This window comes from Cinclus cinclus, chromosome 6 (assembly GCF_963662255.1).
Source record: "Cinclus cinclus chromosome 6, bCinCin1.1, whole genome shotgun sequence".
Classification (NCBI taxonomy): domain Eukaryota; kingdom Metazoa; phylum Chordata; class Aves; order Passeriformes; family Cinclidae; genus Cinclus; species Cinclus cinclus.
In genome coordinates this window covers 56,460,034-56,479,940 of record NC_085051.1, presented here as the reverse complement: position 1 = coordinate 56,479,940, position 19,907 = coordinate 56,460,034, and the positions used below count along the sequence as shown (strand labels likewise).

Sequence of the window (19,907 nt, the reverse complement as noted above, 5' to 3'; positions counted from 1 at the left end):
CCTCATGAAAGAGAGAAGAGGGGGATAAACCACAGCCTTTTAAGTTCAGGCTTTCAAACCTGCTCACATGGCTCCCAGGAGGCTAAACTGAGTGTTCTCTCCCTTGCTCAGACCTCATGTAAAGTCTTTCTGCCAGGGGCAACAGGGGGGACAGTGGGAGAGCAACCTCAACCCCACAAAAATGGGACAAGCTAATGAAGATACTGACAGAACTGGACACCACCACTGAGAATTTACATGTTACTCTAACAGTTCAGTAAAAATGGCATCAGTAAAAGGAGGCTTTCAAGAAAGAAGTTACCCCCAAACACTCAGTGAGTGCAACTGAGAGAGTTTCTGTTAGTTTCAGTTTGTTACATAAATCACCATTATTATTATTATTATTCTAATTATTATTATTTCTTACTTACGATGTTAAAAGAGCAGGAGGATACTTGAAATAAAAGGCTGTGCATGCACAATACCCACACAAATAAATTCCAGTGATCCACCCTAGCACCAGGCATGGTGCCCTTCCCTGCCCACTGAGCTGAGCCCTCCTTTTAGGAGGATTAGGGGAATTCATCACCAAATATACAGTATATTGTCATGGAATGATACCAGGAAACAATACTAACAGGAGTCTGGACGTGTCCTTCACGTCATATTAATCTACTGTTTAACTTGGCAGAAAAGACAATGAGGAAATAAAAGCTCAATTCACCCAGCCTGAGATCAAAACTGACATGGCAATATTGGCAGGTTAGACCCTGATTCTTTAAATAGTACATTGCCTTTGTTAAACAAAAGTCATTCTTTTATTATATAATAGAGATTATAAATAAATGTAAAGTGTGCATGCAGTCAACTGCATATTATACAAGCAATATCTATGTTAATAATTGCTTTCTTTGGCAGGCCAGAATCCAGCTGGACATGCAATATTTACATATCAAAATCCTTGGTGTGTTCAAGTCATTTTGGATGCAAGTGAAAATATATATGTATATATATTTACCATATACACGCACATATATATATATGTATAAAGGTATATATACACCTCTGCATATATACTGTATACATATATACACATAGGTATATGCTAAAAGTGGATTTCATCCTTTTCAGATTCAGGTGATGCAGGCCTTGAAACACTAAAAATATCCTGACAGGGTATCTGGGGAGGGGTCTGGGGTGATAAATGAGACTTGGGGGAAGATAGCTGGGATACGTTCTTTTCAGACAATATTTTTAAAATTTCTGCCACCTGCTTCTCAAGGGCAGCCATCCTGCTGCTTAGCAGCTGGATATCTTCTTTGAGTTCGTGCTTGACTTCCTGCAGCGTGGTTTGTAAGGCCTGCTCAGGAATGGGGTAGAAAGGACACCTAGCATCCGCCTGGATGGGGCTGTGCTCCAGGGGGCTGCGAGTCTCACCAGCTTTATCCAAGCGAAGGTCACTTTTTGTTATTCCACTGTCACAAGAGTCTGTTTTCCGCAGCGGGTTTTTATTTACACCGTTCTCTGAGTCGTTTGACTTGGGGTCGTCGGACAGCAACCCCATGGACTCAGCCTTCGTGACGTTGTTCCAGTCCTCCTTCTTCTCCTCGTGGGTCCCCATGGTGTTCTTCAGCCGAAGCCAGCCTTTCCCATTCCCGTTTTTCATCCGCATGGGGCTGTTCACCTTGAGACATTTCTGGTCCCCGTTTGCGTTTGGCTTGAGCTCCATCGCGTCGCGGTTGTTCTGCTTCACGGCCTCGCTGGTTTTCATGTACGCCAGGGTGGTCTGGATGGGAGTGATCTGGGACACGGTGACCACACTGGTGCCCGTGATGGAGGCCCCGTTCTGCACGCTCCTGCTCTCCACCTGCAGCTGGTTCCGCTCTGGGTCGATGTGGGTCGAGCCTTGATTGCGCATCTCCTTTTGCTGCTTGAATTTCTGGAAGAGTTTGCGCACAGGGTGGTCCACGGGGATGCTCAGTGTCACCTCGTTCTTCTGGCGTAGGCGCTCCTCTTCCTCCTTCTTGACATCGCTGATCTTCCTGAAGATGATCTGTGGGGGATAAATCCACAACGGAGTCAGAACCCAAAGGACGTTGCATGAAAATACTAATTTGAGATAGGTAAACAGTCTTGAGAACAGCCAGTTCTCCCTTAATTCTTAATTCTGATCTTCCTTTCCATCTTAATTTTTGTAGTGAATTTGAATGGAGCTGATCGAGACGCAGCAACCTCAAGGTTAATCACTATAGATAGGGTCAAACACACACACAGACACACACTTTCTTAATAAGATACATTAAAAGTGGGTTGCACCTTTTTTCTTGATGCAGAAGATACTACTACTTGAAGAACTAAAAATAACACAAACAGAAGGAAAGAAATTGAACAAAGAGAAGAAAGCAGTCGACAAAGAACCCAAATACTGTGATGCCAACCTACCCATTACTCACACTCATACCTGCTCTGTCACAATCTTTAGCACAGATCAAAAGGAAACAGTAATTCAGCAAGGACTACACAGCTGCAAGATAAATTCAATGTACACACCTTTCCAGAGGCTGGAAAATTCAAAAATTGCTCAATACCTTTTGGTTTTGCTGGTAGGGTTAGGGGTTTCTTAGGAGTGTTAGAGGGTGCAGTTAGGTTCCCCATGGGCCACGTGTGTGACTTCACACATTTACAAATTTTTACTGCGGAATTTGTATGTCTAGTGTGTGTAGGGGAACTGGGAGCACGACGGAGAAGCAGCGTAACAAAGCTGTGTGTGGCTCTAAAACCCAGCAATATCCACCATCTCATCCTACCATGCCATTTAATGCTGAGTTGTTTCACCTGGCAGCATGTCTGAGGCTGCTACAGAAAAAGGATTTTGAGCCTCAAGCTGGGGGAGGATCCACAGAGCAAAATATTTTTTTCTTTATTTTCTACATGTTACTCATATGATTTTTTGTGGGTTTTTGTTTGTTTGTTTGTTTTGTGTGGATTTTTTTTGTTTTTTTGATTAATCCAGTTTTCTTGAATGTGGGAATGAGGCAGAGTGGGGAAACTGGTTCTCTGTTTGACAGCACTGAGAAAAGCAGCCTGTGATGAAATACAAATATGGACTGCAAAGGGATATTATGGTAAGAAAAGGAAAACAAAGCCCTTGAAATACACAAAAAACCCCTGTGTCAGTCAGCTGTAGGTTTTTGAAATATCAACTTGAGTATCCATATTTGAGAATCTATTTACTTTCAAGTCTCACATCTTCAGAAGTCATCAGAGAAGTGCCACAATGGCTACAGATCCTTCACTGCATGAATCTGGGATGAGCTGGACTTCAAAGCTTCATTAAAGAGCTTTCAAATACAGTAGATATATCCTTGCCTGCTGCTGATAGATGCAGCTGCTTATAAAAATTTGGTTAATTTGCTTATTAGAAGCCCAGCAAAAAAAAGAAAAATAAACAAAACCAAGGGACAGCCATGGATCTGACTCCTCTGACCTCGATGCAGTGACACATTCCCTCATTTGGAGGCTCCCCTTCATTAGCAGCTGCCCTCATGGAGCTACTCTTTCTCTCTCGGGCCACTGGGGAGAGCAAATAATGGCAAGAGAAGTTGCTCTTAATTCAAAATTGATGATTACATTTAATTGAAGCCACGGTCTCCAAAGGCATATTTGGAAGGTGGGTTGTGTGCAATGTTTTGTTTGTGCCTCTCTTTCCCTGGAGGGCAGCACAGCACCTCTGGCAGAAGATGCAACAGTGAAAGCAACCAGCTGCAAGGATGTGTGCCCAAGGTGTGTTTTGGGGGACATGGCTGGTACCTCTGCTGGTGTCCCTGTCTGTCTGTGCTGCCCTGCCTTGTGCTGAGTCCCTGAAAACATCTGTGGTGGGGGAAACATGCTTTGAAAGGTTGTGTAGTGACAGGACAAAGGGGGAATGGCTTTAAAATGAGAGCAGGTTTACACTGGATGCTAGGAAGAAAATATTGACTGTGAGGGTGGTGAGGCACTGGAACAGGCTGATCAGAGAAACCCTGGCTGCCCCATCCCTAGCAGTGTTCCAGGCCAGGTTGGATGGGGTTCTGTGCAACCCGAGAAAATGGAAGACATCCCTGCCCGTGGCAGGGGGTTGGAAAAGGATGATCTTTAATGATGTCTTCCAACCCAAACAATCCTATGTTTCCATGATTCTCCTGCTCTCTGGCCATGAATCTGTTTCACATCTTGAGCACCCTGCTCTCCTGAGCCAGCCTGTGCCTGGCAGCTGCTGTCCAGAGGCAGTGGGGGATGCTGGAAGGGAGGCAGCTGCCAGCAGCCTGGCATGGTCCTGGAGGACTTCCCTGGCCAGTGAGGCACTGGATGTGCCACTGGGAAAGGCACGAGGCAGCTCTGACAACTCCTGTCCTGCTGCATGTTTATAATAGCCACAATGACAACAACAAAGACCACGGCAGCAGTTTTTGATTCCTTTCCCAAAGCTTGCACTTCACTGAAAATTATCCTTGCCTCCCTTTCTCCCCCAGTCCAATCTTGGTTCTTTTGTCCCTCTTCCAGACTCAGTTCAAACTTCCAGACAGAGATTATCTCCCTGCACAGAATATAATTACCAGCAACTGCTGCTGCTGGTTTTGGCAGAAGAAAAGTCAAAACCTCTCTAATCTGACACCACCTGTACCTCATAGTCCTGAAGTGTGTCGTTATATAAGTCAGGAAATAAATGACTGTGAAGCTTTTTGCCCCAGAACCACTTGGCCAGGTGTCACTGAGATGGGCCAAGCCCAGTGGCAGGGATTGAGCCTGAGTGCTGCTGTGACTCAGAGCAGAGCAAGCACTTTGGGCAAAGCTGAAATGGATGGGTGGCCAAGGTGGCAAATGCCATCAGATACATGACGTAAATCTCGTCTATCTGTGTGAGGCCAAGGACCACTAACCACTCATGGCCATGAGCTTTACCCCTACTTTATGCCCATGCAATGCAGAAGACCCACACCCAAAGCCCTGCTGTCACCTCCTCAGAACACATTCTCTCAGCTTCTTGCAGGACACAAGCTGATAGAGCTCTTCAGTGAATTATTTGCTCTTTCTTCCCTTGGGACAGAAAATGCTACAGCCCGGAATGGTTATGGGAAAGTCCTTTAAAGAAACAGGTCTGCCAAATGCTGAATTAGTGCAGAAAATGCCCAGGGACTCAGAAGTCCAGGGCTTAGCTGAGAGTCGAGAATTCAGAACTGATCTACCTCAGTGGAGCCAAATTTCCAGTTGAGCAAAGGTGGACTGAAGCACAGCCTTGGGCCTACTCCCCCCTTGGCTTTCTCATGTAACCTGTAGGTGTTCATAGCTGTTTATTTTTTTATTTTTCACTCTGAAATAACCAAGCAGACTCTCACATCCCAACTGAACCTGTGGGATAATGGCACTTTGGATGGAGACTGAGGTCTTGGTCCTCACTCCCCCACTGAACTGTGCCAAGGAAATAATTTCACCCCATGGAGAACTTCCTCCTCTTCCTTCCCCTCAACCAAGGAAGATGTACCCCTAGCACAGCAAGGATCTAGTTTTTGTCAGGAGTACTTGAGATCAGTAGGACATGCACAAGTAAAAGAAAAGTCTTAGACAGACAAAGAACTGAAGAAAAAGAAAAAAAACAAGATACGAATTCTAGCACTAACAGAGAAATAGTTATTTTTCATTACCAATTTTTTCCATATTAGCAGATTTTTCATGTGTCTGGATTTATTCCACTTCCACAGTGGTTGAAACTAAACCAGAATAGTTAAAATGTGCTTACATTGACTAAGGTTTACATGGAGACTTAATTCTATTAATGTCTAATAACTTTAACCAGATTTTTTCTTTATAAATAAGAATAGAAAAACATCTCATGCAATCTGACGTTTCTCTACAGACAGATAGGGAGAGCATTATTTGAAATTCTAAATTGGATGAGCTATTTCATTTGTCCCTGACTCTTTTCAGAGAAGTTACACATACACTTGCCCAAATGTATGTCCCAGGAATAGACACAATCTTCAAAAGAGTTAATCAGAAGAGGCTGAATAAAGTGTGTATAGAGTTTATCTTAAGGAATAAAGAGCCACACTCCTGTCTCACACCAAGTTCTAAATTCATTAATGTAACAGACATGAAGTGCAGGACTCCCTTCAAGGATCAGGTTGTGAAAGGCTGTTCCATGTGGCACAAATTTTGTGCCCATGGGACCAGGTTCAGGTTCCTGGGTTTCTTTTAGTGTGTTTCTTTTATTTTGGGAAGAAGGGGCAAGAGAGATGACATTAATTATTGAGCTGGCAAAGATGAAGCTGAAGTTAACTAGTAGCCAGCCGTGGGGACTGAAATACTCAAGTTATTTATGAGAATGCACAGAGGAGACAACAGCAATTTGAGATTCTCCATCTTCTCTCAACCTCACCCTCCTTTCCCTCCCCTCTATTACCAACGGGTGACTCGTGTGAGTGTGAACTCTGTCCCTTCCAAAGGGGGACCTTAGCAAAGGTACTGGCAGTGGATATGCCACTGCTGGAGCAGCTCCTGTGAGGTGCCAGCTCGTATAACCAGCCCCAAAGCCAAGTGCAGATGAGGGCAACAGCAATGAGGAGTCAGGGAGCCAGCTCAAGGCTGAGACACACACACTGAATTAAAGAGTAAAGCTGTGGCCTTTTCAGGTGCTTTGAAATGCATCCCTTGTCTGCTGCCTTTTTTTTTTTTTTTTTTTTTTTTTTTTTTTTTTTTTTTTTGTAGCAGTACTGTGAAAACCATCCCTCCATGACCTTGCTCCACACAGGAGATCTACACAAAGATCCCTTAATAAGTGACTCCAAGGCAGGTATGTGACAGGATTAAAGAACTGGTAAAAGTCTTGAAGAATTACAGTGACTTCATAAAAAGTGGCAGGTGTTTGACCAGAGATCATCCTGTCCTGTGCCTGAACATCCCATGCTGTTGTTAGTGGCGTTCAATGTGTGCCTGCTCCTCTCCACAGAAACCTACAGAAAGGGACAGCCATGGATCCAAAGGGCCCACAGTTGTCATGGTGATGCATGCAGCGTGTGCACTGACAGAGGGAGAGAGGGAAGGAGGGAGGGAGAGCCACACAAAGCCATCAAAAAGCAAAGATTTCCACAGTGTGAAGACCCTGTCCTGGGAGAACTGGTTTGATTCAAGCCAATGAGACCAAACTCAAGTTCGGTCTCAAGCTGAACCAAGGAAGATGTAGGTTGGATATTAGGAAGAAGTTTTTCACAGAAAGAATAATAAAGTATTGGAATGTTTTGCCTGGGGAGGTGGTGAAGTCATCATCCCTGGATGTATTTTTAAAAAAGACTGGATGTGGCACTTGGTGCCATGCTCTAGTTGAGGTGTTAGGGCGTGGGTTGTCTTTGATGGTCTTGGGGTTCTCTCCTCTCCTCTCCTCTCCTCTCCTCTCCTCTCCTCTCCTCTCCTCTCCTCTCCTCTCCTCTCCTCTCCTCTCCTCTCCTCTCCTCTCCTCTCCTCTCCTCTCCTCTCCTCTCCTCTCCTCTCCTCTCCTCTCCTCTCACTGTGATTCTGTGACTCAGCTCACTGGACATTTCTGCAGCAGGAACACCACACTTCAGTCCCCACAGCTGCATCCACTCAGTAACCACAGGTAACTCTCATTAAAGCACAGACCAGGCTGATGTTGGTGCTGATCATCTTGTTTTATCTTGTCTGCATCAGAGTCTTGTAGAAGCCCCATCTCCCTTACATCCGACTGTTCACAACTTAATGTATTTGTCCAGATCCCTCTTTTCTTGTTCCTGTTTAATACAGCAACATCTTAGAAGGCATCTGAGATCAGTGAGACAAGAATCATAGAATCACATAATTATTAAGGTTGGAATCAAGATCAAGTCTGAACCCAGTTATAAATTTGAAGAAATATAAGGCTCTTTTTAACATGAACCCATCTGACAGCAGAGGTCCAGAGCTGTACATGAAAACACTGCAGATGGAGCAAGTGCATGAAGTGAGATGGAGCTTTCCAAGTGATGGAGGTAGGATCTCAGGGAAATGCACCCTTTGTTGGGTACACCGCAGAGCTGGTTTGCAGTTGGCCGAGAGCCACTCAGCAGCTCCTTCACCAACTTTCAGATCCCACCAGAAGGATTTGGTCCACCTGCTCCAGGATTGTCTAATTGCCATCCAAAAAGGGAATTAGTATCCTCTTGAGGTGTATTGGTCTTGGCACCCTTTCATATTAGCCATTTTTTATTTTTTTTTTTAAGAGAGCTGCCTTCCCTTGCCTCCTTGGCCTGAAATGACACAAGCTTAGCTGAAGATGTCAAATTAATTTTAAAAGTTTTAAGTGGTATAACCAATATCCAATACTGCAATAGCACAGATCTCATTTTCTTTGGAAATAATGCTACAAGGCTGTATAACATAAATTTCCATAAAGACATCTGCAAAAAAATACTATTAATTTTCACATCTTGGAGTGCACTGTACAAAAGTAATTTACATTTTTGTCATGTTAAAGTGGAAGGCAGATTTATGTCAGATCCAGGATTTAGACACAGGATACCCCAGCGCAGACGTGTGTTCTATTTCCTGCTCTTGAAAATACATAATACATAAATACATTTCCTGCTCCATAAAATACACCCCATTTCCAGAGCACAGACACTCAGAACAGGGCTCACCTACAAAGCCTCTGTCTGCATCTGAACTACCCTCCAGGAGCCCTGCACAGCAGAGGGAGGAAGACAAAAGCACTTGGAAGGTGTGAGTCATTTCACCTGCAGCTGGATGTTAAAGCAGGTCAGACAAGCTGTACCCTGACATGCCTGTTTGTCTCTGGTGTCTGTACAGGGAGCTCCGTGCCTGTCGCCTGTGTGCAGACATCCTCCATGGATGGTGGGGATGGAGGACTCAGATCCCTACCTCTGGCAGTGCAAATGTCAGGGTTTGGTGCAGAGAGTGCAAAAAAAGCCTCCTGCAAGGTTTTTCTCAGTGCATGCGTTCTGCACCCTCCATCTGATGCTTTTTATTTCCACCCCATTGTGTGGGGGTATTATTGCCCCACAGCCTCAGGGACCAGCCAGTCCTGACAGACAAATATTATTCTTTCCAAAGCTGGAGAGGGAGGACAAGCCACAACTGCCCAGGTGACCCTGCCAGATTGGTGGCTTTCAGTGAGAGCTTGTGGAAAACCAGATGTTCTTGCCTAGATGGAGCAACTGGAGGAACCACCAACAGGGAAAGCAAAGCCACACCTTACCCCTTGTTCACACTACACCTCCCAGGAAAACCTTCCAGCAGGGGAATGAAGATGTCCTTCCCATAGCCCCTAGGAAATTGGAGACCACCAGAGATGTGTCTGTTCTGCACAGCCACCCTTTTGCACTGCAAAGCTCATCCCACTCCCAGATGTTGTAGGATAGATCCTATTTGGATCACTCCCACTGGCACTAGGCACTGCCAAGCCCAGCAAACCCTTCCCAGGCCATTGTTCTGATGGGCTCAGGGGGTCTAGGGTGCTTCATCCCTCAGTCCTTGAGGACTGGTCCCCTCTAGGAGCCTTTAGTTGTCAGAACAGGGCATACTTGGGATCCTCTTTTCTAAAATTCTGAAAACTAGGCCAGTCAAGTCCAATTCCTAATGTATAACCCTTGGTGAAAAGGCTTGCTCCAAAACGAAAGTGTTTCTAAAATCTAGGCAGGTCCCAGAGAACATGACTCATTATTAATACTTGATGTTAAAATGCTTTTAAATCTTATTTTTCAGACTCTTTTTTTCAGAAAGCTCCCAAGGCATTACTAATACTTGATGCTAAAATGCTTATAAATCTTATTTTTCAGATATTATCTTTTAAGAAAAACCAAAAAACTTCCATGATATTAAAAAACCCTTCCTTTTTTGTTTACATGAATTAAAATGTGAATTTAAAAAGTTACATTATGAAAGACTGGACAAAAATGGATGACTAGGAAATGACCCTATACAAGATTTTAGGCTGCTTCCCCTAATTCACTCCTGCAAATCTCCATAAATTCTTAGGTGATTTTATTAATCTGCACTGCAAGGATGCAGAGGAGATGCTTTGAAATGATGGCTTTATTGTTCTTCTGCTCTATACACTCCTCAGATACCTTCACTTTGATGTGAAATTCTGCCTCAAAAACAAACTGCTCCAACCACTCTTTTAATTGCTCTCCAGTAAATTCCCCTTAATCCTCCTGTCCCAGGAACTGTTTTGTGTTAAACCATTGCTCCATCTGCGTGAGAGAAAGGAATTGCTGTCCTTGGCTGTGCAGTGAAAATGACTGACTGCTGAGCAATTAGTTAATCTCCAGGATAGGGATGTTTCACTACACAGTCTTTCATGCTGACTTTTGGAGGAAAAGAAGATTTCTGTAGGTTAGTCTTCCAGATGCTTGAAAGAAACAGTAAATAATAGCTTTTCTTCAAATTTCCATTGATCCCGACTTCACAGACACAGGTACCATGCTACAGCAAAAGCTTCATACCAAGCACATTTTAATTTTGCTTCAGAGAAACTGTATTCATATACATTCTTCCTAAACAACCATAGAATTGACTTGTAAAAGATGTGAAGATTTCCAATCCAAGTAACTAAGTGAGGCCACTTCAAGAAAACGAGAATTATTTCCATGGTGCTGAAAAAGCCCTTTTAAGGTATACTTAATGACATTTTATGTGCAAGGAAGAGGTTCATTCTTTTATGCTGACTTAATAAAGATCTTTGTCCCCTAAGTTGCTCATCTAAAGAAAAATCAGGACATGTAGTGAGGGAGAGACCCTTCAGAAGGGCACAACAACAGCTAATAACTGATTTCCAAAGTCCAGAAATTCCATCATCCCTTTACTGCTTGTCCTGTGGTTTAGAAATTGATTACTGTAGGTCAAATTTTAATCTGGTTCCATTTCATGTTCACAATCAATTCTCAGAGCACCTGAGTACTCTTGCAGAGAGACATCTGTGCACGCCGGCAGCCAATTAGGCTGATCTGCATTTGTGAAAAAGCATGAATATTAAGAAGAAAGTGGTTGAGAGTTTGACCCATTCACTTCATACTTGGTATGGATCTGAAGTCATCCTGATTTCTTTTAAAACATGTCTGGATGGAAGAAGAAAGAGGAGAGAAGTGGGCCAAGATCCAAGTCTCATTTGTCACATCCCTGGAGCATAGTGGCCAAAGACACAGAGCACCAGGCTGGGATTCACAGGGATGGATTATGCTGCTGGCCTGACCTTCAGCCAGATGGGAAGCCCTGCACAAATCACTCTGCACAAAGCACTCTGCCTCTTCATGTCTCCATCTCCCCCAGTGTAAGAGAGGTAATAACACTGCCCTCATCTCCCCCAATTAACTAGAAATCCCTCTGTCACTGCTAACTATTTACAACTGAGAGACCAAAACTCACGACTGACAGCAGAGAGAGGTCACTGTGCTGGCCTGTTGCCAAAACTGAGGCAGCTCATTAAAAAACAAACAAACAAACAAACAAAACAGTCATTGAAAAAATTCACATAGGTGTTCTCAGGGTTTCAGCTAAAGACCAAGGCCCAAGGCACTGCTGCCCTGAGATGTTTAGGGCAGAGCATGATGGATGCACAGTGCTACGTGCAGTTCTGTCCTCATCCCCTGAGACATCAATCCCCTGATGGATTAAAGGTACTAACACCTACTGACACCTACTCTGCAAGGAAGGATCAGTCAGATCACTCAGCTGGTGTGATGGGCACCGATTCTTTAAACGGTGTAATTACGTGTTCAGCCAAGTGTGGGCTGAGCTAAGGAGTCCAATTTCTAAAAGAAATGCCAAAACCTTTTCCTCCCTTGGCAAAATTATACGTTTTTTTCACCAACTACAAGAGTCTTATCTGAGCAGCTCAGTTTCCTGAATCAGGAGCACTTCTGCTCTTTCAGTCACTCAGGCCTGAGCACCTCCTGCCCAGAGATGCCTCCATCTTTTCATATCCAGGGAAAACAACTCACAGATTTCCTGTGGCTGCAGGTTCAGCTGCTGTCTCTGATGTATGCTGGGCTCTGTTTGTCTGCTTGGAAAGGGATGCTGAAGATGGGCACTGTGCACCTTTGGAAGTGGGGAGCTATGCCACTGTTTTTAAATAAGACTCTGGAATTGGAATTGATCACTTGTTTTTGCTGCTTTTTCACTCACTATTTTCTGTTTCCTTTGTTTTAACCAAACAGCAGATGCTTTAGCATGCTGCAGAGCAGACAGATTCAGAATGATTTCTGCAATACTATCTGAGTGAGCAAAATGCACCTTTCACATACAAAATTATTTCAATCAATAAACCAGAAAGGCGACTTTGTTTATGAATTTATGGTGGATTTCAACCAGGGTCAGCTGCTGCTTGGCCTTGTTTAGGGTGAGTCCATTGCAGAGTGAAGTATTGATCTGTGTGGCCCCAGAAGGACTGTGACTATGGTCCAAACACACAGAGCCCCTCTTGGGCTCCTGTCACAACTGGCAGCAAAGAAGCCCAGCTTTAGCCTCCTAATTCCTTTTCAGGACACTAAATCCTACACTGAACTCAATAAAAAGACTAAACTGGATCAGGGAGCTAAAATAATACATTGAATCAGAGTCTAATCTGTTTTCTGTATATAACACAGAGTTGGTTAAACATGGGGAAATTGAGCAGAGAACAATTTGGGTATGACTGCTGCAGTGTAACTATTACCGAGCAGTGTTTCCTGGGGACCCCTGTTCCCTCTCACTGGTTAGGTTTATCCACTTTGAGATTTAAACTCACGCCTTCCTTCATTCCCTAACAACTCTCCCATGTTAACAAATCTAATCTGGATGGGTCATTTGGTGGGTGAGCAAACTACTTGCAGATGTGTTCCTGATGAAGAATATCACATTCATCTCTCCTTCCCTTTTCTCTTTTCTTCCTTGTGGATGCAATTATTAGACAGCAAAGAGCAAGGGAGATATTTCTCCTATTTCTTTGTCTGTCATTAAGACAGAGAGAAAAGCAGATTTCTCTTGATGGGATTTCTTTTTTTTCTTTTTTTTTTTCCATTTTGCAGATGTTTCTTTCTCCTGCAAGAAAGGAAGCTGAGGTACTTGCAGAGGGGGAAAGAGGAGCCCTGCAGATGGCTAAAAATCCAAGATCTTTCACTGCTGGAAGTGAAATATGGAAGTGAATCCCAGCAAAGACAGCCTCCACCCACCCCAACCAGACCATGTCCTGACTTTCAGAGAGCCCCACTGATGTAAAGAGATGGTGACAAATGGTACCACATGCACTATGACCACGTTGTCACCACCACTCCTGCCAGCACAACACCATCAGGCACTCCAGAACTCAGGAGCTGGAGGGAGCTTCCCATTGCCTCCCAGCCCAGCTGAGGGGGGCTGTGCTCACTGCCAGTGTCCCCATCCACAGGACAGTTCCCAGCTCCATCGGGCAGGCTGGGTCCTTGCAGACATATCGAGTGGCCACTGGATCAATATCTGCTGTTGGCACTGGCCTAATGAAATGTCAGTCAGCAGCACTGCCAATTGATCCATGCTCATCTGTGCTGCAGATGAGTTACTGTCTCTGCATTTTACCAGAGATGATTAAAAGAAGAAAACAGCCTTCAGTTCTCCCAGGATCTCCTAAGGGGGACACGCTCCTGGGCAGGGAGAGGGAAACACAGTTCAAAGCCTCCAAATGACAGCGGGGGAGTTGAGCTTGGGGCACACTGCAGAAACTGGGAAAAAGTGCCAAAAGACTTTACAAGCTGCTCTTCAGCCTGATTGAACTTGGAGCAGAAAATCAATCATCGATAATGATATGCAGCACTAATCCACCACTCCCCTCTCCCTGCATTGGAGGAAATTGGATTTACGTAGCTGCCACTTGTGCCAGAGGCCAACACCAGGGCACAGAGAGGTCATGCATCACTTGCCCAGGGTCATTGAGCTGTTCAGTGGATAAGCTGGGGGGATGGAACCAAGGCTTCCAACCTAAAGCCCCTATAGTCAGAAAATCCATACTGCAAAAAAGATTAAACATATAAATATATTTATTAAAAGTAAAAGAAGATTATTAATATAATAAAAACCTTTCTTTGCACCACTGTCTTGTCTGCCGTGTAGAGTTCTGGATTTGCAATAACTGAAATGTTCAAATTCAATTGCAGTTATTTGCTGAAATTAAATCCAGAACAGTACAACTTACTGCTGCTCAGGTTTGTGCTGGGAGAGGGGTGAGGAGGGAGGCAGAACTATTTTTGTTTATTTAGTGACAATTCTCAGAAGCCTGTGCTTTTATTCCAATGAAAAATAGCAAAATCTTCATGTTTGGCATCTGGCCAGCCCTGCTTGTGCAGTATTCCTGCCTATCCCCAGCATAAAGCCATACAGAACAGGGGCACAGAGGATTTGTAGAACTCGTGTTTTCTTCTCTGTGTTTTTGCCTCTTATTGCTTTTTGCCTGAAGACTAAATGGTCTCACTAAATGCCTACGAGAGTCTCTCCATTTACAAAGTAATACATCAGCAAAAGAATTGCAAATTGTTCCCCAAATGTACTAGTTTCTCCTGTCTGCTTTAAGTGGAAATTTAAATTAATTGGAATCATTATGGCTTTCTTTTTTAACTTAAATATTACTGTGCCAGACTGTAAAGTGCCTGAAATTTAATCTGAAGTCTTCAGACCTGAAAAAGCATTTTGCAACTGGAAGATTTTTTGATTTTTTTTCCAGCTATATCCACTGGTCCAATAAAAAAATAGCACCCATTGCTGTCAGCCTTGCTTCTGACATTGAGAACATTCTACGTGGCTGTCAGAAACCTTGGTTTTATATGGAATGTACCACCAGCTACTCTGTTCACCTCATCACTTTCAAGGTTTTGTCAATTTAATGAAAAGCTTTTACAGCAGGAGCTTCAATTAAAACAACACACTTCCATTGCCACGTGGTGTATAACACCATCACTTTTGTTTAGAAGTGGTGAGTCAGAAATGAAAAAATAATTCAAAAATCCCAAATGGAAGGGAAAACAGGCAGCCTCTGTACCTAGAAGAGCCAAGACACCACCTTGTATTACAAAACAGGGAGGTAAAACATGCTGTTCAGTCACTGTCAGATATTCCTCACCTGAATCAGGGCTAATAACAGAGAGCAATTTAGTGGAGTCACTGACTCCAGATGGGCAGTCATTTGTTTCTTTCCTATTTGCTTCTAGATCCCAGTCAAGGACCTGATCTTTTGGGGCTTAAGGTGAGGGCCTGCCTTCATCACACCACAGGGAAGGGCACTGGGACTCCTTTTGTCCCACAGCAGTGTCCCCCTGAAGAAAAGCAGGATCCAAGAGGATGGAGCAAGGCTCTTCTCAGTGGTGCCAAGCAGGAGAAAATGGACAGAAACTGATGCACTGGAGCTCCACCTGAACATGAGGGAAAACTTCTTTCCTGCAAAGTGACTGAGCACTGGAACAGGTTGCCCAGATAGGGTGTGGAGTATCCCTCACTGGAGATATTCCAGAACCATCTGGACACAATCTTGTGCTTTCTGCTCTGGGATGGCCCTGCTGGAGCAGACAGGTGGGACCAGATGATCCACTGTGGTCCTTCCAACCTGACCCATCATGGCATTCTGGAATTCTCTGATTAGGCTGCATTCAGAACTGCTCTCATCTGTCTCTGTTTTCAAGCCTGAAGCTCACAATGCACCATGGTTCTATGTTCAGCCAGCCAATCATGCCAAAATTACCTCAGTTATTCCTTTTCCTACATAGCCTGTTGCCATATCAGAGAAGACTGAAGCTGTCTAGACCAAAGTCAGGACACTTCTGTCAGTGCTCACTCCCTTTCTACAGATTTTTTGGATGAAACCCAAGCTCAGATGACCACTGAGCAATCCCAGTGTCTACCTTACCTATGGGAAGCTCTGCAAACAAAGCCACAGGAAAGCTGCCAGGGGGAATGAGTTGGGGCAATTCAGCAACTCACATCTGTGCTTCTGAACTCAGAGACACAGCACAAAATCCACTGGCAGGGTGACCTGGTAATTCTTTTAATTTGAAATCAAGACTTCGAAAGGATTAACACCTGTGAAAGACAGGGTCAGGCCACTGCTCATATATGTGAAATAACTCAATTAAACCATTGGAAAATCCAAATTTGTCAGGAAAAGAAGACCAAAAGGTTATTTAAACTTTTAATATCTACTTCATTTAACTATAGAAAGCTTGGTGAAATAACCTTAAAAAGTATCCTAGGGATTCTTCAAGTAAAACATCATGCCCAGCAGGAGCAAAGCTTTTCCCAGTTGGGAGCTCTTGGTTGGCAGGGTGTGATTAAGGAGTGTTGGCTGATGGAACATGCTGAAATTGCCTTTAATATGATGACAGCCACTGCTTCAGTGGGGAAGAACCACTTGGGAAGAAAAAAAAAAGAGCCAAGACACAAGCATGCGAGCATTAAGGAGTATGCTGTCAAGAAGAAATACACCATGAAGAGGATGTGCTACTTTCACCTAAAACTTCTCCCTTTAGCCTTAAGTGGCTGGTGTAGCTCTGCCACTGAGGGTGCTTTAACTCAAGAGACTTAAGGAATTACAGTTTTTTAGAGGCATCTGTAATTGTCAGCAGAGCAGGGGCCTTCTATTTATGGCATGATCAAATTAAATTAATTTTTTAGAGAGCAAAGACCTCATTTCAATGATTTTGCTAATGTGTCCTCACACTTGAATGTGCAGCAGGGAAGAGCTCTTCCTTCATGGGGCAGAGAGTTAAGGGAAATCACCCACAGCCAGGAAAGCCAGGAGGAGAGCTGTCCACCAGCTAGTGAGCTCTCTACCCCAGCATGGGAACACAGCATCAGCCATGTGAAAATGCAGAGTGCTGCTCCCTGGGGCCACTATCGCAGAGATGGAGCTGCTGATCACAGTCGTGAACCATGGGGCTGCCTACGTGACACACACCCCCTGAGGATGAAGTGCTCTCCCTATCCCCAAAGGGACCACTGCATGTTTTCCCAGCTCAGAAGATGTGACTGAGGCACTTGGCACTCTGCAGAGCCTTGCATTTATTTCTGAAGGGCATCCTTCAGAACAGGAGGAAGAGGCAGCACAGGAGAGTTAACTGGTGGGGTTATGGAGATGGCATGAACAGATGGTGTGCTGAAGAGCCATTTCCTTCCCACTTGCATGCTGACTGCATTAAATCAACCCCTGGGCTTTCATGGCAATGATCTAAGGCTGTGCTGTGAAGGGTTTTAACGATACGGTTCTGACCGTATCCTCCTTGTGGGTATCATTCTATGGCGTCTCCACACTTAATCTTGGGGAAAGCTCTTTCCATTTTTCTCATGCTTCTTGGTGATCTTCCCTGCTATCTGTATAGCAGCCATCTCCTCTTTCCCAGCTGTGGATCTCTGTAAAGCTCACCAGCAGTTTTTATTCCCATCCATGTACTCAGGCACTGACACAGGATGATGCATAGGGGCTGAGCCTCCTGTTTTTGCAGCCTTTGCTTATCACATTGCTTCAGACCTAAACAAATTAGTTTATAATCCTCAGTATTGTATACTCTGGAAAATCTGGCTTTAAAAGTGATCAGAAATGACCTCCTCATGTAAAACTGGAGTCAATCCCCTCTTCCTGTCTGGGACTAGCAGAAAACCCTGTACCTGCACAAATAACAGGTCTTTGCAATCAATAACATTGACGATTCTGTACTTCCCTATTTGTGGCCACGCTTCACCCTGCTTGCATAGAGTTTGTATTGCTTTCTACCACTCCCTGTGCACACACAATTAATGAAACACCAGCTGGTGCAGGATAAACACTGCTGCAGGGATGTAAAAAGACACTACACAAAAATACAGATTTCTACCTCTGTTATTTTGCATCTCAGATGCTGTATTTGCCTCCCAGAGCTCCTTCTGAGCTCAGAAACATTGGCTAAAGCACCTCTCTGTTTTTCTCTTTGATTTTTTTCTGATGTCCAAAAAAATCCAGCTCACCCCAAGCCTCCCACACAAGACAGCAGTTCTTCAGTCACCTTCTCCCAGGAAGGCCTTGTCCAGGAGGCTGGCTCTCCTCAGTGGGGTTTGCCACTTGCATTAGATGCTGGGGGACACCTACAAATGTGCAATTGTGTCAGATGTTAGACCATGAAGGCACTCATAGGGCTAGAGCACCTCACCTACGATGACAGGCAAAGAGAGTTGGGCTTGCTCAGCCTGGACAAGGCTCCAGGGAGACAGATCTGAGAGCCCCTTCCAGTATCCAAAGGGGCTACAAGAGAGCTGCAGAGGACTTCTGATGAGGGCATGCAGTAATAGGACAAGGCTTTATATTGCCACAGTTGCAATTCAAGGAAGGAATCTTCCCTGTGAGGGTGGCACTGGCACAGGTTGCCCAGAGAAGCTGTGGATGTTCCATTCCTGGAAGTGTTCAAGACCTCACTGGATGGGTCTTGGAGCAACCTGCTCTAGTGGAAGTTTTCCCTGCCCTTGCCAGGTGTGTGGAAATGATCTTTAAAACCAAACTGACCCAAACCATTCTGCGATTCTGTAATTCTAGGTTCCACCATGGGGCAGGGCTGATCCATGGAGCCAGAACATCTTGCTCTCAAGAAGGCCAGCAAGGCTGAAGAAGGCTGTTAGGGCTTTGCAAGCCCAGTCTCTGTCCCAGCAGATTCCCTAGCATCCCTATTAGCATCTGTCTGACACTTTGGACTGAATTTGAGCCCAACTGGTCTGGCAGGAAGATCTTCATGGGACACTTACTACAAAATTTCTAGCAAATGCTTTAAGTTACAGCTGCTGGTTCATCAGGCTCAGCCAGGCATTTGTTTGGTGCATTAATGCATGGCTGCACTGAGCTTGTAAATTATTATTCATGTACTTTTGTAGAACATCTTGAGGTTGTTGGCTGAGTCGTTCACTAAATGGGAACAGGGACAATTATTCACACATGAAAAACATGCTTGCTTCAGTTCATCCATTTACATTTCTAGTGTAGCCTTCCTTGGCAGGATGGCCGATACAACCTGGGAGAAGGATGGTCATTCATAATTGAGCTGTTCTGACCAACAACTGTTCCAGTTAAAAATGGATTTACCTCAGACACACAATGGAGATGAAAATTCTCTACAGTGGCACAGAGTCAAGGAAGGCAGAATTGGTGAAAATAGAGAGGTTAGACACAGAAGTTAATTACAGAGATGACAGGATGCTCTGTTAAGTTCAGACACATGGACAAGGAAAACTGTATGTCTGCACGCTGAGAAGGAAGCAATGGGCATGAATGGAAAAGCAAATTTAATCATACTAAAAATGCTTCATTTCATCTGACCAGTTAGAGATATCCTGATTAGAAATGGCTGTTCTTTGCTGCTGTCATCTGCTGGTTGCTTAGGTGCCAATTTTCACATTTTTAACGAAGTGTGAAGTGTTTTAGGCTCTCAGAAAAAGCCAGAGCCTGTTCCTGCAGTAACAGGAGTGCTGTTCATAATAAAAAAGAGGAACAATGGACTGCTTCCAAAGGGATTTGTACTCAGAGAGTACGGAGAGGTAAGTCCCCCTACTCTGCAGGTACAGTGACTGATGGAAATGTCATATAGGAAACAGCATATAGAACCTTTTTGGCAGCTGAGACAGCTTTGTGGAGTACTAATAAAAAATCTGATATTCACCCAGAAGTCAGAGGGGAGGTACCAAAGTTCAAAATATCAAAAGATCACTGACAATTTAATTAACGGAGTTAAGAGAATCAGAGGCTTTTATAACTGCTCACACTTTGCTCTTTTTTTTTTTAACAGTAACCTACAACTAAAAACTATCTTAGGGTTCTTTTTATCTTCAGGAGGGGAAACAAATCAAGAGCTAGGGCTGCAAGCTCTGAGGATTAAAAATATGGGGGGGTGGGGTGAAGAATTAATAATATACATTCCTTCCTAAACTCA

The 19,907-nt window shown here is 44.1% G+C and overlaps 1 protein-coding gene across 1 annotated transcript in view; it reads right to left on the bottom strand.

Annotated features, from left to right (window-relative positions):
* Nucleotides 1-1,084: 1,084 nt before the first annotated feature.
* Nucleotides 1,085-19,907, bottom strand: part of KCNH5 (potassium voltage-gated channel subfamily H member 5) — a 143,479-nt gene continuing 124,656 nt past the window's right edge. Inside the window, exon 11 of the mRNA XM_062495737.1 lies at nucleotides 1,085-2,032. Within this exon, the coding sequence (XP_062351721.1) occupies nucleotides 1,085-2,032 (948 nt within the window). The remainder of the gene's footprint in view (nucleotides 2,033-19,907) is intronic.